We start from the raw sequence: 17,729 nt of genomic DNA, 5'->3' as shown, positions 1-17,729 counted from the left end.
TCGTATCTGCTGACACCAGTTTTAAAGATGAAGGGACACTAAAGAAACACACACGAGTGGGGATATTTGGATCAAACTGAGTTGTCTTTGTGTCTCCTGCTGTTGCAAACATTGAACTTTATGAGCCCTGGAGATTCAATGCTGCTGACTAGCAATCATTTTATGCTTTAGTCAGTACGTTTCTGCATAAAATAACATTATAGAAACTATATAGTCCTGCAGATTTCCTCTAAATAGACACAAGATGAATAAATTACCAACTGTGATGATGGATCTAATGAATTCTGATCTCTCATATATTCTTTCAAATCACTATAGATAAAACAATCTGTTAAATACAAATAAGTTTGTGGTGTGTGTGCAGTTATTTTACAAAAATAGGAAAAGTCAAAACAAAACCTGAATTTTGTTTAACATTTTAGCAGGGATCTGAACTTTTCCTTTCAATAAAGCGTTTCAGTAGACACACACCTGTGCTCCCACACAGAGGAATGCAAGGGACTGGCACGAGACAGAATCCAGCAGCTGAACTCTTTGTAGAGTAGATTTCTGATTGCATCAGCCCAGCAGGTGTTGTGTCGCTCCCAACAGATAACACATTTTCACATCACTGATAAGGGTGTCATTGTGAGATCTCACCATCTTTTTGTGTGAACATCAAACACACACTGCCAGTCATGAATGAATGAATGAATGAATGATCAATTTATTCAGTCAGTTATCTTAAGATAATGTACATTAACATGCCATACAATTAGATACAAATACCATTTCTCACTAACATATGCTTTGTTTTTTTATATGGTGTCTATTTGGTATATCATGACTGAATAGGTTTAGGCAGAAGCAATAGCTTATATAATTGCCTAACCTACTTACAAAACTTTTTTTTTCATGATGAGACGTTCTCAAGGGAAAATGTCTCAATGGGTCCAAATGATCAAATGTAATGTGTAGAAATTATGCTTTATTTGTCTGTGCGTATGGATAAACTGGTTTTTGCATCTTTTCATTCCAAAGTTTTTATTTCTTAATGAAGCAATGGTTTGCTAAAAAGCTGCTTCTATTATAATAATAAAGATACAATAAAAAACAGAGCAGACAAAACAGTTGCCTACAGTTTGCTGTGTTCTCAGTTCTGGGTGTGTTACCATGGAGACAATCATGTGCCTGTGATGGTTTTTTCAGGACTCTGCAGAAACTTTATGGCTCATCAAACTCATTTAGGGATAAAACAAAGAGTGAAGCAGCATTCTTTTGTTGAGCTGCTCTGAAAAGAAATGCTTGTTAAAATTCAATGTGTTCTCTCACTTCCTGCTGCTAAAATCCAAACCCAGTCAGAACACATTTAATGGGGAAAAAAAGTCTAGATTGTTGATAACAAAGAGAGATATGCAGTAAAAATGGTGTAAAAATCTGCCTAAAGGATTATATTCTTGCATTATGATTGTGTTTGAAAGGCTTTTGAAGGAACAGGCTTTGTTTCCAGAGGGGAAAAATCAATTATTTAAGAGTCTGCATTTAGCTTGAACTCAGCGACCCATCTTCAGCTCCACGCATCCCTTTAACCGTCGTCTCAACCCTGATATGTATCTCCCAGCATCCCTCAGAGCTCACAGCAAAGCTCCGTGCAGCTTGACCCACATTTTCAAAATAATTCAGCTGAAACCTCCCGCTAAACCTTTAGTCTTCATTTCACTGTACAGCCTTTAATTTTGTTCGGCTTTAGGCTACATATTGTGAATTTTTTTTCCCTGCAAAAAACAAATAGATGGCAGAAAATATTTGTGCTTTAAGAGAACATGTAGAACTTTTAAATGCTTGTTTGCAGCATTGGGTACTTCTTTAACCTTTACTTTTTTCATTCAGCCATGACTTTACGATGCAGCGGTTGTTTTTCGTCTACCCTTTACACAAGTTGTGACCTGACACAAAAACAGCTGAGCTTCACATTTTTCTCTCTTAAAAGAAAAAAAAAGCTAAATTATGTCTGTGGAGCTGGTGACATTAAAACAGGAAGAAGAAGAAGAAAGGTGTCACAAAAAAAGGACAAATGTCACGCCAAAAGGTTAAATTCCTTCAACAAAAAGAGAAATGTGTGCTGTCAGATGGTACAGCTTGACTATTTTTGTTCAAGGTCGGAATACAACTGAATCACAAGCTGCCCAGTTTTGTAAGGCTTTAATTATATATGGGCTATCTCCATTAATTTAAATATTTCATTTCATGACTTTGCTTTTTCTGATTTTAATTCATTTTATATTTGCTGTTTAGCTTTTTAGGTGTTTGTGATTTTATTATTTTATGACTTGTTTTGTTTTGTTGATCGCTGTGAAGCACTTTGTGATTCTCTTTCTGTGATGAGTGCTATATAAAAATACTTACTTACTACTAAAGTAATGTAAGGTTATGAAGTTCATTATTTTCAGCTCCACACAGCTGTCCCCTGTGCACAGTTACACCCGTGTATGAAAACGCCAAGGTCGGGTGTTCCTCAGACTGTTTACATTCCAGGAGAAGAGTCCGAAGGAGAAGAAGAACGCTTTTCAATAATCAAAGTACTTAATTTGTGATTAAAGCTACTCGAAACAGATATTGATCAATAATAATCAAGTGAATGATCTGTGAAATAAATATGTCATGGTTTATGTTTAATGAAAACAGGACTATTGCACAGACAGACTGATCCTCATCTCCATAGAAACGCATGACACATTGTTCCAACCAATCAGAGCTTTCGGCTGCCGCAGGAGAATCTGGCTTGTTGACTTAAAGTATCCAATCCGCTTTACTAAAACTTTCAACAATTCAGAGATATAAAACAAGGCAACGCCATTTTAAGTCAGTTCCATTTTGACTTCAGTTCTATTCACCGTCATCCTAAAGAAAAGCGCAGACTGGCCAGATGTGTTTTCTTCTTTAAACTAAGAACTGTGAAGCTGGAGATTTTCGTCGTTTAACAACCAGACGATATCCTTTCAAAATAAGAGCACCTGCTGACGCCGTCGTTTGGTACCGGGGTCGACCCTCCAGACGGGCTTTGAAACGTTGCGACCGCTGCACCGACAGCTCCAGCGTACCTCCGAGGTTCTTGGACCTGGCATTTCCTGATCTATCTGGGAGGCCCCCACTGGGTATGTACACGGCAAAATAGCGGCTCATGTCATCACTTTATAAGCCTCGTGATATCTAGTCATAACAAAGACTACCAGATTCAATTACGTCAGCCTAAGGAGTCTGAACCAACCACACACACACACACGCACCAACACAACATCCAAATCCATTTTCATCCATCACAGAGTTGGTCCTGGTAGATTGTTTAGAATTTATAATCAAGAAATTAAAGATTCTCAAACGATCCCATCTCTCTCTCTTTCCTTGTCTCAAAGTCAATACAGAGTGTTTAATTAAACTCCCTGATGATAAAAACAGCCTATTCTTCTGTTTATAAAAAGTGATCTACTTACAGTATATTAAAATACAACTCTAGATAGTTTCATCACTCTATTCCGTTACAGTAACAATAGATCATTTATTAAACTTTAAGCTGGAGCTTTAACGTTTATCTCAGTGATCGTTGGGTTAGGATCTTGACCAGTTTTATATGTGACAACACTCTGCAGTCTTCTGCTGACCAAAAATCATGGAGGGACAAAACATACTTTTGTGGAGCTGGTTGGTGTCCTGTAAGGGCACTTTTTACCAGAGGTGTGATCAAGTTTGCAAGTCACAAGTAAGTCACAAGTCTTTCCAGTCAAGTCTCGAGTCAAGTCCAAGTCAAAGACAACTAAGTCCAAGTCGAGTCCAAAGTCAATGATCTGGAAGTCCAAGTCAAGTCCAAGTCCTTAACTTTGAATTTTCAAGTCATAATCAAGTCATCTGTCCAACTTCAATTTAATGACAATGACAATAAATAACTTCCAGAAATAAAGCTTCTGAAAACTTAATTTATTTGCTCAAACAAGCAGAAATTGATTATAAACAAAGTGCTGCTGCAGTTAGCAGAACAAGATCAAACCCAGAACAAAGAATGATTTATGATTTTTGTCCATGTCGTGCCACTTTTGTGCTAAAATATCAAATATGCTCAAGTTATCATCAAGTCAACAGAAGCAAGTCAATTCAAGTCGCAAGTCGTTGGCGTTCAAGTCCGAGTCAAGTTGTAAGTCTTTATAGATTTTCTCAAGTCAAGTCACAAGTCATTAAAATAATGACTCAAGTCTGACTAGAGGCCAAGTCATGTGACTCGAGTCCACACCTCTGCTCTTTACCTGCTTTATGGCTGTTAGCTCTAATGCTAGAGGTTAGCATTTTCAGTTTGCCAATATTTTTAAAAAGTAAAAGACGAAGATAATCAAGAAGTTTTCTTTTTCTGTTGGCATTATGGCGGAGGGCAGAAGTAAAAGTAAGAGTAGTAGAAGTGAATCGCTAAAGCTAGATCGAACATTGGCGTGGCCTGCACTAGTTTGAGAGAGCTAGCAGTTAGCATTTTCAGATCACACATACTCAATAAAAACCACAGGAAGAAAAAGAAGACATTTTCTTGTAGGATTTGTAATAATATTTTTTTCCAGCAGTGTCAATTTTTTTACTTCGTGGTTTATTTTAGTCTTAGGTGGCTCATGCAGGGCTGGCAATGGTTGAGCTTTTTAATGCATGAGGGTGGAGAGTAGCCTGGCAAGCCAGACTAAATAAATGTATTACTTAGTCTGGCAACGCTCCATTGACGGCTCTCGGTTGTGGGGCGGGTTCTACCGTTGTCTTTCAAATGATCTCCACATTCCACTGGACAAAGAATGTGACATATTCTTGTTTCACTCTGTTGCATCATCCCACCCACCAGGCATATAGAGTGCCCTGATTGGCCCACAAAGCGGATAAAGCTCTGTGATTTGTTCACTAAGCAGATAGAGCACTATGATTGGCCCACCATTATGGACCAATCACAGCTCTTTATGTGTTTGAAACCCCTCTAGAGAGTTGTGATTGGCTAGCCAGAATGCTGTTAGGGGCTGCAGAGGTTCCAGTGGAGCGTTCCTAGACCAAACTTTGCAAAGCAAGAATTTGGTAGTTCACTAGGCTAGGTGGAGAGTGTTTCACCTCCGTAAACTTACCATGAGAGCGGGGGTGGGGGGCACAGACCGTCTTGCCTCCGTAAGCTTACAGCAGGGCTGCAAACTCTCGCACATTAAGCATGAGACATGCGCATCTGACCCTCTTCACACACTCTCACGCTACACCTCCAGTATCTCACGCTGAACAATCAATACCACCACCACCCCCACTCTCACGGTTGGCGAATGGGGAGTAACGATCCACGTGTACCCCACCCCCTGCTCTCACACATTGGAAAGTATCAAAAGTTTGCAGCCCTGTTAGTGTTGGAGGTGATTCTACAGCATGAGCTTTTGGAGGTGTGGTGTGAGAGTGTGTGAAGACGGTCAAATGCGTCTTTCTCACGCTCAATGTGTAAGAGATGGCAGCCCTGTCATGTTAGTGTTAGCTTGTTGTTAGTGTTAGCTACTGCAGGGTTGTTTACAACAGTTGTAATTCTACTTTCAACCAGTAGGGTGGAGGTTCAGAAAACTCCTCAGTGTTCCTTTAAAAGCTGCAAAATGACAAATTCATATAGAGATGTTGACTGTTTAACTAATTACTATCTGACAGTTTAACACACATCAATGATACCAAAATTCAATATATGCTATTGTAAAGCTACAAAAACACATCATTTACTCCTAAAATTGAAATGAATAGTAATGAAATGAAAAGTGGAGATCCACTACAGATTGAACATGTTTATGTTTTCTGAATTTAATCTTATTTTCCTCCTTTTCTAACCTGCAACGGAGGTTTTTCCATTTTAAGTGAAGCTGCTTACATTCACAGTGGAACACACCTCTGCTGCAATGTAACGTTTGGGTGTAAATGAGATATAAATAAGGAAGATGTGTTAAAACCTGCACTTTCAAGTGAATCTATTGACATCATTAGCTTCAGTAATTTAATGTAGTGACTTTTTGCCAACATAAACAGTGTCTTATTTGACCTTTTTAGAGTCAAAAAGCACTTGGTGCTTCATTATCTGTCATTAAAATGTTGCGGTGGAGCTGCAGGCAGCAGCATAAAGCATTCAAGAGCCATAACTCAGATTTAACAAGCTGTGCTGCATTTATGAACCACCATCAATAAACCAAAAACAGAAAATGGAAGAGAAGAATTCTGCTACAAGGGAGATGGGTATGAGAGAAGTACTTTAGATTTTAAAACTGAGTCTTGAGAATTTTGTGTTTAGTTCAACTTTGTGTTCATCCTGAATAAAACACATCAAACTTTATGAGGCAAACAGTCTGGGGTTAAAATTTCAATAACATTGTTATGTTTCCTGTTGATCACAACTATATCATGTCTTAATTTTCACCTGCTTGGCAAAAAATGTTATTTTTATTATCTCGCCAAAACCGATTGAGCAGTAAGCTGTTTTCTGAACATCACAGGAACCAGAAGGATGCGTGTGTAGGTACATGTGAATCGTAGGTAAAAGCTACCATCAAGGACAAGAGCATAGCAAACACCAGCAGTTTCTCTGCCCATGCACAGAAAACCATGTAGCCCTTTAACGTCCACACCTGGAAGAAAGCAATGAAGGATTTAACTTTTTGCATAATTTTGACTAACGCAAGGTAGTAATTATGAAAATTTTTACTATATAATAATATTATGATGTATGTTAAACATTTTGTTCACACAGCCTCATACTGTCCCGACCCCAACTCCACCAGCACCATTTCACACCTGATCTTCTCCAGAACTCCACTGCCCAGCATGCATCACACCGCACTTCCTGCTCCCGTCACCTAATCCAGCCTATATACGGAAGTACCTGACTCTCAGTCATCGTTCCAGGTTTTCCCCGAATTTTGCTCGGAGTATATCTGACTAGCCAGTCTCCTGTCGAGACCGGCCAGTCTACCCAGCCAAGCCGCAAACTACCTGTAAGTACTGTTTCTTTACTTTGGAGCCGCGGTACGCACTCGCTCCTCTTTGAGTCGTGTGCCTTGGTTCCTACATTGCGTGTTTGTCCAACTCAGCGCCAGTCACTCCACGTTTGGGTCACACACCACGCCACAACTAAACTCCAGTCATAACCCGCTCAGCTCAGTCCTCAGAACTGTTACATACTTTCTATTGTTTACTTATACGTTTAGTTCATATTTCTGTATGATGAAATATGCTCTAGTGGTTTATTTGGTTAAAGGCTGAAGGCCAGATGTCAGCTGGACTTTGAGTCTTGAGTTGGCACCAAACTTTATTATCTCAAACCAACTCAGTGAAAATCTGAAACATAATTTGTTTGGCCAAATGTTCATAAATGTACCACATTAAAACATGTCTGTCAGCTTGTCTGTGAGTCATGTGACCTTTCTGATCATTACAGCTCAGCTGGTTTTTACTCTCTGGAACCCTGCTGAGACATAATGATATAAAAACACACACGCACACACGCACGCATGCACGCACGCAAGCACACTCACGAACACACACACACACATTCTCACACACTCTCTCTCTCTCTCTCTCTCTCTCTCTCTCTCTCTCTTTTCCAAACATTATCTCATTAAGATTTGCACAAATATGCTGTTTCTGTCTGTTTTCCCCACATTAATTTGGAAAATGCTCCCTTCAGCAGTCATAAAAAGTGTGGAAGCTGCGGGGAAAACAACAGTAGCAATGATCCCACCAATAACAAATGCTTTTTCAACTATTTGTTGTTGCACAAATTAAAAACTGTGCACAGCTGATGAAATATGAGAGGCCAATCTCTATATCTATATGCAATTTTTATGTTCAAATATAATTTTTGTTGCTTATTGCAGTAAAGATATTTCATCTGATCAGGGCTTTCCAGTCTCTTTCTACAGACTCTGGGTCTTACCTGCTGGGGACTGATTGTGATTTTCCTCATCAGAGTCTGGAAAGACTTCAGCCAGCTCCTGGTCAGACATGTCAGTCAGCTCAGTCAGGTCTAAGAGGTCAAAGTGCACCTCTAAAGACGACACACTACTCAGCGGCTCTGTCAGACACACAAAGAAAAGAGCGAGCTTTAAACGTGGATAAAAACCTGAGAGATTAGAGGTGGACTAATTAATGCTGATAGCGCTGAAGTGAACCATCTCTATAAAAACAAGCTGCTTAGATAATTAACAGCTAATGAAATTTGCTCTTCAGTCACTGTATAAATATGCCGTTGCAGCTTTATAGTGGAATCAATCTAATCACACTCCTTTGTTACATTTTTGTGCATTGCCCTAAACATTTCACATTTATTCTGTAGACCTCTCAATCCATCCATCTGTGCACTTGCAGCTGAGTCTGCTTCAGTCTGACGCCTGTCTCACCCAGACATGGTGCAATATTGCACACTCAGAAACCGGAGAATAGAGACGATGGTGTTGTGGAGATGAAAAAGTCACTTTTTTTACACGCTGTGATCAAATTTTTCTCCTGTGTATATTGCACCTGTTCGTTTACACACAAGGTCACGCTTCATCATGCAAACTTGGGTCACGTATGAATGTGCATGACTCAGCACTCAAGGTGCCTGACAAATTAAATTTTCATGCATTGAGTTTAAGGTAAATTCAATCAAGAACTCATGCATGCGTTTGAATTCATCTGCAGCATCAAAGGGTAAACTCATTCTGCATAATAGAGCTGGACCAATCCACCGTTTCAGTGATAGAAGCATCTGGAGGTGTCATTAAAAGCAGAATTTGTGAGAAAACCTGTTGAAAACTGTTAAAACAGTTCCTTCTGTATTATTCTGAAGAGTCTACCACTGCTCTTTTGTCTGCTGCTCTTTACTCTCTGCGCCCTCCACTAAAGTCCCAGTATTGATTTATAGGAGACTATTCATCATGCCGAGACGATGGAGACTCAATGTGCTGCGTGTCGGATATAATAAGAACATTCAGCATGGGACATTTGTGAAAAAAACCAGAAAGCAGCAACAAACGAATGTAGTAAAATCATGTTCAGTAGGACATTTTATTAAAGCTTCATTTCAGATGACTTCTGGTATCTTGTCAAGAACGGGTCTTTCACAGAGAGGTGCTTTTTAACAGTAAACAGTCAGTCTGAGCCAGTTCTTTTGGAGGTGAGAGCAAACTAGAGGGAATGAAACATGAAGGAAAATCTGGGGGAGGAGATGAAAAAAGGCAGGAGAGGCAAAGATGATAAGAAGGGGGAGCTGAGGTTTTAGCTTAATAAAAAACAAAATAAAGAGGAAATACAACGTGAAAATGAATTGCTTGAAAGCCAGGTCATATAATGCCAAATGAGGCCTAAAATATAAATAAGCGGCATGTTTTCAACTATTATTACTAATATGATTCCTGATCTGCAGAGATTCCTTTTAACCACATTCCCCTCTTTTTTGAATTTTCCACCCCCACTTTTTGAATTATTGATCAGTATGTTTCCAGTCAAGCAACTGGAACAATGCGTCCCCCATGGAGAAAAAGTGAATTGAAGACACCATCTACGAGGACCTTTTAAGTCAAGCAGCATATTCAGAACATGAAGCAATTGGTGATTTTCTTTTTCCGTGCAAAAAATCCTGAAGTAAAATTAAATCAAAATCTTAAAAGTGTAAAGGGTGTATTTTCTCTGGCAATAGGGGGCAGTAGATACCTAAATCATTGCAAGCAAGCTGTATTTTTGTGTTCAAGTAAGAGTTTACCAACGGATGGCCATTAGGGTCAAAAGTCCAATGGAGCACATCAGACTCCTTTCCTCACTGGCAACCATAGACTGTACATATACTGGACAATTCGATTCCATAGGCTTCAATTTCACGTTATCTGTCCATAATGGGAGGTGTCCACCACCGCCATTTTGACCGTGTCACAGGTTCCGTCCAGCCCAGACAATTCCATAAAAGGGAAGAGAGGAGGCGCTGAGGGTGTGGCTGTAAGGCTGGGCTCGAGTGACGACACCCAGGCGAACTAGCTACGAGCTAACCTGAAGCTAACCCTGGCTAACCCAAAGCTAAAGCGGAGGTGGGAGCCGAGCTAACGGATGTAGCCACCTAGCTTCAACCCAACCGGAGCTAACTGGAACACCCATCGACCTGAACCTTACACGGAGTTTAGGTGGAGGTTTTCTGCGCCTGTTCGTGAGAAGTACCTGTATTAAAAAAGTTTTAAATCGGTAAGTTTATAATTTATTTCCGTAATGAAAACATTTTGCTTTGAGCAAGTTTTCAGTAGTTTTTTTTGGCGCTATCACTCCTGAGTCGCACCAGCCATTAAATGTATCATGAAGAAGAGAAAATATATTTAAGTCGTATTTTGGGGGGACATTTTATTATCTTTCTTACAAAATCTGAGACCAAGCGTTTCACATTGCAACACAAGCACCGGTAACCATAACAGAATTTACAGCCAGCAGAGGAGAGGATGGCGGTGTTTCAAACCCTCCCGGCCGGCGTGTAGAGCTCATTCCTGGGCTGGAGCCGGCCCTCAGCACCCCGCCACAGGCTCTAACAGATGCTGGCGGTGTTTCATATATTTCCAAAACGTAATACTTGTTTGTATCTTGTACAGCCAACTAGCCTTTATTCTGGACTCAGTACAATTTACCAAAAGTAAAGAGACATTATACAGATGAAGTAAGCACAAGATAACTTACTGGAAGACACAGAGTTATCATCAGAACCAGAACAAGAGAGCCTGATAACAGTCATGTGAAAATAACAGTTAAAAAGTATGTATGTATAATAGAAATAAAAATATATTAGAATTAGTGTAACTCACTGTGATCCAAACAAATCAGCCATAGCTGATGAGTAAATATGACATGAGGTCTGGGAGTTTTTAAGTTTCATTCTTTTATTACATTTTTTTCTTAGATCTATTAAAAGGTCACCATGGCAGCCTGTGTGTCTCCAACGTCAGCTACACAACGCAGCGTGTAAGTTCCAAGTACTTGTCTTGACCACTTCATGAATGGTTTTGTACTTTAAACAGCTAGGCCAAACCTGTTATTTTTTCCTCCATAGCCATTTGGATCATTGGAGACAGCTGAGTGAGGCGTGGTGCCCAGAGAGCTGCAGAGACAACCTTGGCCTCCCTGACGTCTGTGTCTCTTGGTTTGGTTGGGGCGGACCATCGACATAAATACCTACATGTGCCGACACTTTGCGCCCTGTTTTATAAAATGTAGTGTTAAAAATAAATGTTTTTGCTCAATTACTGGAATTTCTTTGGTTAAGACAAAAGTGAGGAATAATCATTTACAAGTTATTTGTACAACAGGCCCATTTTAAATCCCAACAGTTTCTTAGCAGACAATAGAAATGTGTTCTTTACTAACTTTACTTGGTTTGAAAATCTTACTAAAATAAACTTGAGTGCCGTATTGCAAAACCCAATCATACTTGTTATGTAAACATTAGCTTTGTAGATATTTTTTACAGATATATATTTGTGTGCAACAAAAACCAAACTTAAATAATTTGTCATTCTTTATTGAAAAACAACAAAATACAGGTATACAGAAGTGTGGGAAAATGATAATGTGAAAGTATTGCACTATAAATGAAGTGAGATGAGATGAAGGTGAGATGAAGGTGGACGCCGGCTGGACGCCGGACGAAGAAACCTGGAGACGGATCGCTCAGACAGGAAGGGAAGAGCTTCCTCTTACCTTGATGGAATTAAAGTTAGCCGTCGTCTGAACGCCCAACCGTACGGTCTGAGGTCAAAGGTCACAGGAAACACACACCAGTCAGCAGTCATACAGATGCATAAAGATAACTAGCCATGGCAACCAGCTGACATGTCCCCACTTTCACCAAAACCTGGTGCCTGCCGGGTCACCTGAATTCCTGTGTGATGTCAGCACGGTCGGCCGTGACTGCTGCCATCAGAGGTGACCTCTGATCAGCTGAATGAACTCACCTTCCAGGGTGACGCCGTGTTAGAGTCGGCTTCATCCTGTAAACAAACAAATGAGTGGTAACATAAACACCCCGTCTGGTTCTGGTGGAGGCGGAGGACAACACGCACCTTTCCAGGAGCAGAACCCAGATGTTCTTGTTGCTACAAACAGAGACGAGCAGAGTTAAACCAGGAAGTGAGAGGGACCAGCTGCTGCAGACAGGTGACGCTCACCTGAGCCTGAACCATAGGAGCCTCCTCAGCCATCAGACCTTCTGACTCCAGTTCAGATGCCACCTTGTTGATGTCCCTCAGGCGGGACTCATTGGCCTTCAGGTCCTGCAGGACAAAAGCACCTGCTGATTATCTTGTTGCTGTCGGGTTAACAGGTCTGGTGTTAGAACGTGGTGGATAAGAATGTTCTGACGGGCCGAGGATTCTGAACTCACCCTGCAGGACTGGGCCTGCTCCTTCAGGGCCTGGATGCTGCTGCCGTAAGCCGACAGGTCCGACATCAGGGCCTCGTGCTTCTTCAGGAGAGCCTGTGGAGCAGAACATCAGAACCTTCAGCTCGTCTGACACAAGTGGAGCTTTCTCGCAGCGATGGTCCAATCGGATCCGCCACCGTAAAACAAACCCTGCTCAGTTCACCGCAGACGTAGCTCTGCGGGTGTTTAGTGGAAAAGCGTGAGCCTTCTGCCGGCTGCCACGTGTCATGGCTGCTCTGCAGCGGGAACACACATCACAGCTTGTAAACCGTTTGAAATAAGAGCGACGGGAACACGTTTGTCATCACTTCCTGTGCGAGGCCAGCACTTCTACTCCTAACCCATGAGACGCTCAAACGAGCAACGATGTCTGGTAGACAACCGAAGGAAATGCCAAATACAGAAACACTAATTATGAAGGACTGGAAAGAGAGCAAAGAAAAGCGATTGGAGTTTCTCAGGAAGGGACTTCCATACCTCGGCCAAGTCCTCGTCTTTCCCTTAGTCTGGACTTCCAACGATGGGCTCCTTCTCCCTCATCCAGGACTCGGCCTCATTAGCATCCGCAAAGTACTGCTTGGCCTGCAGAGAGTCCTCCAGGTCCTGCCTCCTCTGGGACGCCTTGGCCTTCAGCGTGTCCCAACGTCCATGAAGCTCCCACAGTTTAGTCTTCACTTCCTCACCAGCGAAGTGACCTGGACCCAAAAAAAGTGAGCCAGAACCTGCAGACACCTCAGAAACATGTCAGGACCAGACCTGCTCTACCTTCTTCCACCATGGTCTCTCCTTTCTGGGTGACAGCCTTGATGCGAGGTTCATGACCTGTGATCTCAGCCTGCAGAGCCTGGTGCTTCTTCAGCAGGTTCTGGACACCAATCAGGTCCTTCCCTGAGGACACATGTTAGAGTTCAGCATTATGCAGTAGACAGACCAGTTTAACCCAGGGGTTTCTTTCTTCTACAATCTGCTCTTTAACTGTATTATTTCCTGCTATTTCAGCTGTTAACTTTATTTTTTCTCTAAGTGTTTTTCTCCCCAGAAGAAGCTACAATGACGTTTTGCTGAGCTGTGGTGGCCTCATGGAGGGGGCCATCGGCTAGCACACTGCTGCTAACCACTTAAACATTCTCCCTCTCCTGATAATAACATTTTACTTTCTTTGATGTTGGATGTGCTACTACTAGTTTACCCGTTTAATTATAGATTCACTAGGATAAATACAATAAAGTTTATCTCTTGCCAAATAGAATATTTACTGTGGCGAGCCCGTGAAGAGGTGTAGGAGAATGCGACAAATTTGTCTGTTAAAAAGTCTGTTATGTACAAAAACACAATATCATCACACTATTTTGGACCGATACATGACGGTCAGGTCCAGCTTGGGGAGAAAATATGACACGTCTTTCAGGATGGACTTCATCTTTGGTAGCTGGCGAAGCCGGGAAAAGCAGGATCTAACCACCTGGCTAATGTGGGAGTCCATCCGCATCTCTGGGTCCAAAACCACCCCCAGGTTAGTGATGGTTGGCTTCACTAAGCTGCAAAAACAGGGTTGCAGGACAGGACTAACTGCAGTGGGAGAGGGAGGAACAAATATTCCAGTTATAAATATTAAATATTTGAACAAATAAATATTTGTTAAAAGGAAGAAACTGATGATGACTTTAAGATTAGAGGAATGTTCTAGAACGGGTCTGGAACCAACGATGGCCCTTTGGATCAAATTTGGATTAAAAAAATAGCTCATGATTTTATTTATGGATGGAATAAAAATACAGGTTGTAAGCATCTTCTCAGTATCTTCATGTTGCACGACTTTCCACAGCAGAAGGACACAAAAACTGCCAGAATTATGATTAGAAAGATTTACGTTTTAATCTCAGAATCCCAACTTTTCCCAGAATCTTCACATTATTCTATGAATTCAGAGAAAATATACATTTTTCAGAGGTCTCGCTCCCCTGTTGTGGATATTTCTCAAAATTCAACCATTTTTTCTTTTCAAAAGCTTTAGTAAGAGTTTGGACTCTAAACAAGTTTTACTTTGCAGACTGCTTGTCTAAACCTTCATCAGATCTGCTCATAATAAAACATTTGGGTTATATTTAATGCCCAGGAAGATGCTCTTCCTGGGCATTAAGTTATCAAAAACAGATAAAATTATTTTTTACCATAATTTTAACTGCTATCAGCTGATAAAAATAATAAAAAACAGCCTGATCATTAAAGGGGTGTAAGTGAAACCGCGCGGATCACACAAACCATCATGCTGTCTATATGACTTTGAAAATATATAGTTTAATTACAGTTTGATTTATTTGACATCTGTATAATGTTTATTATTTTGTTTTTTCCCCCTAAATGCCTAACGTTTCAGTTTAACATGAATATTAGTCATTCATCACAATACATAAAGTTACACATTTTAAATTTTAATAGGGGAAGACTGCAGGAGGGAGCGGTAAAATACAGAAATCCCCAGCAAAAACAAGAAACTTTACGAGTCTGATGAAACCCGCTGGAGTTCCTTCAGCAGGCCTGGTGGCAGCTACAACGGCCCAGTGGCTGTGCTTGGTCAATGTTATCGAGCTCAGTCCGGCTCGGCCGTGAACGAGCCGAGGCGACATCCTGCTCTGCTTAAGAAGAGGTGTTATTTTCCGCTTCAGAAGAAGCGTCCGTGTTTTACGCTTTCTCAGAGACATGTCACGTTGCTAAGTTGTTAGCGCCGCGCGCTAACACGTCAATAGTGCAGCATAGCCTGCTGGAGGGTTCAGATGAAAACACCCTACCACTCAGGCTGCTTACACATCGATATTAAGTTGTCGCTGTTGCGCTCACGCCGTAATACAGTATTAGATGCGGTTAAAGTCAGACATGAAAAACTCCACGAGCGGTCAGACCGCGCAGCAGCTAGGCGCAGCAAATAGGCGCCGGATCGTCCAGGCTGCCCGGCCTGACCGCTGGGGATTACCGGATGGAAGAATGGACACAGAAGTCTCCCTCTTAGCGCTCCGTCATATTTCAACCCATTTTTATCTTAAATGCACTGGGTTTTACCCTATTACCCATCTAAATATGCCCTATTAATTATTTTACCGTATTTTACATTTAAATTTCATGGTTAAACAGTACATGCTACATGTTAAACTGATAGTTAGCTAGCTACTTCGGTAAACTCAGCTAGTTTAAAGGTAGCAGTGACATAAAATACGAATATAGATTTTAACTTACCGAAAAAAATGAAGTGGAGACTCCTTGGACGCTCTATTAGTGCAATTAATACCACTGCAAGTCATTTTGTCCAACAATTGCACCAATAATATCCAAAGAAGAATACACAAACACAGAGACTCAAAATGCCGGAGCAGTTTCCAAGCCAGACCGAGGCTGTACTGAGGCCTTTCCACGGAGCTAGCTCTGTGGTCACGTGGGTCTGAGGCGGCGGTCACGTGTGTCGGATGCTCATTAATTATACAGAATTTTAGGCTTTCAATACACTTAAACAGAAGAGTGAGAAAAAAATTCACCCCCCTCAGAGTTGTCATGAGTATAAACTAGATAATTTAGACAAAAAACATGTTTTGGCACCAGGCTGTAAACATGTTTATTTCTGCTGTGAAATCGGCATTTTTAACATGGGAGTCAATGAGGATTTGCTCGCTTCTGGCACCAGCCCCCAGCGGATGAGGGTGGAACTGCAATTTTTCTTACTTCCGGGATGGGACCATTTTCTGAGCGGCATTGTGGGGGCTTGCTGGCAACGAGTGAAGTGGTAAAACAATGTTTATGAATGGCGAGAGTTTTGTAAACGCTTGTTACAAATAAGTAAACGTGTTTTGTCCTCACGGGCTCCTGTAGAATGAAACATGGCATTACCTAGAGACTTAAACCAGCTCCGATGTATTTTAGACCCAATTTTTATGGTTATATGTTATGAAGCCACCAATATTTTTCAACAGCTGAGCATCGTTTAACTCATTTTCAACAACACTTTGGCAGATATTTCCAGAGATTAACGTAAAAATGACACATTGTCTCTCAAATTTTATGGCTATTTAATTAACATTTGAAATAAAGTTTTTTTGTTTTCTGGTTTCGGCTCATTCTTCCTGTCTCTCTCTTTTACCTCTTGTCAAACCCCATCCATCAGCTGAACTGCCCGGTAGCAGGGCTGGTTAACGGGTGAGCTGTCTCATTAGAAGTAAAATGTTTAGCTAGTGAAGCAGATAAAGGTGGTCTTGTCAGCCTTGTATTTTCTGTGTGCCTCGGTGGCCTGAAGGCCTGGTACAAAACAAGCCTCTGTAAGGAACGGATGCACAATCAGTCCTTTCAGATGAAAGTGTGCTGCAGCAGACAGAACACTTAAATCAATCAGACTTTGTTTGGTGGGAATAAAAACCCAAAGATAAACTTAAGTTCTGATCAAAAAATAAAGTTTCAACCTTTGTTTCTGCGACTTTTAACCAAACAGGATGACCTTGGTTCTTTCTTCATGATTCTTGCAATAAATCAGTCACTTGTTCAAGAATTTTCCCTCTAAAAAAGACATTTGGATGTTTTTTTATTTCTCCAAGTAACAAATATGCCTCAGGCACTTACGTCTCTTCTCACTGATGTGCAGAAGACTAGCAGTGTGGCCGGACAGACTGCCCTCTGCTTCTCCTGATGGATGCTGGAACAGCTCCTTGGACAGATCACCTGAGCTGGATGGCCTCAGCAGCTTCTGGATGTCTTTGTTGGGCTCTGCCATCACAACAAACCCAGACATGGAGAGTAATTAGAATCTATAAAAATCTTAATGATTGATTTTAGGATTAGAGACACCATAAAAGATTACATTAGATATTAAACTGCATTGCAAGCTCTTGCTCCAATTAAGCATCAACAAAAGCATCACGTGTTTTCAGTTAATGATGGGAAATAAGGCTCTTGAGGGAATTAGAGAAATTTGTAATTTTTAATTCAGAGTTCATGGAATGTGCCATAATCTTCTTGTCAGGCATTAGAAATGTATTTAATGAATGATCCACATCCTCAGCTCAAATTGAACAAACTGGAAATAGATCAAAGAAATAAAGGAACTTTATTTGTTAGGAAAAATACATCAAAAGCTGCAGAAGTTTGATTCTTACTAGAAATTTGTCACATTTTTGGTCCCAGGGACTTTTTAAAAAACAGTTAATTGAATGGAGTTGTGCAGATTAAGGTTCATTCTGTTTTTTTTTATTTTAATTTTTTTTTTCCCGTGTCATTTCTTTGCTGTGAAGCAAACATAATTAATGTCTGAATGCTGGTG

At 40.9% G+C, this 17,729-nt stretch overlaps 1 protein-coding gene and 2 long non-coding RNA genes across 5 annotated transcripts in view; 1 reads left to right on the top strand and 2 right to left on the bottom strand.

Moving 5' to 3' along the window:
• The window catches only part of dbndd1 (dysbindin domain containing 1), a 32,795-nt gene that overhangs the window by 2,570 nt on the left and 12,496 nt on the right, over positions 1-17,729 (bottom strand). For 2 of the 3 annotated variants that reach the window (XM_015952919.3, XM_070554967.1), the window contains 2 exons: positions 17,033-17,176; positions 7,940-8,077 (listed from right to left, as the gene is read on the bottom strand). In XM_015952919.3, the coding sequence (XP_015808405.1) occupies positions 7,940-8,077; positions 17,033-17,176 (282 nt within the window). Of the gene's footprint in view, positions 1-7,939; positions 8,078-12,238; positions 12,285-12,394; positions 12,488-12,910; positions 13,129-13,198; positions 13,322-17,032; positions 17,177-17,729 lie in introns of those variants that run through there. The other variant, XR_011521633.1, reaches the window with a different exon arrangement.
• On the top strand, positions 9,817-11,255 carry LOC139071812 (uncharacterized). Its single transcript, XR_011521634.1, has 3 exons — positions 9,817-10,215; positions 10,916-10,977; positions 11,066-11,255. It is a non-coding gene; the product is annotated as an uncharacterized lncRNA (long non-coding RNA).
• Positions 13,696-16,175, bottom strand: LOC139071813 (uncharacterized). The gene is made up of 2 exons (XR_011521635.1): positions 15,665-16,175; positions 13,696-14,002 (listed from the first exon to the last, which is right to left on the bottom strand). It is a non-coding gene; the product is annotated as an uncharacterized lncRNA (long non-coding RNA).

The sequence above is a fragment of the Nothobranchius furzeri genome, chromosome 9, assembly GCF_043380555.1.
Source record: "Nothobranchius furzeri strain GRZ-AD chromosome 9, NfurGRZ-RIMD1, whole genome shotgun sequence".
Classification (NCBI taxonomy): domain Eukaryota; kingdom Metazoa; phylum Chordata; class Actinopteri; order Cyprinodontiformes; family Nothobranchiidae; genus Nothobranchius; species Nothobranchius furzeri.
This window is presented reverse-complemented; position numbering and strand designations above follow the sequence as displayed.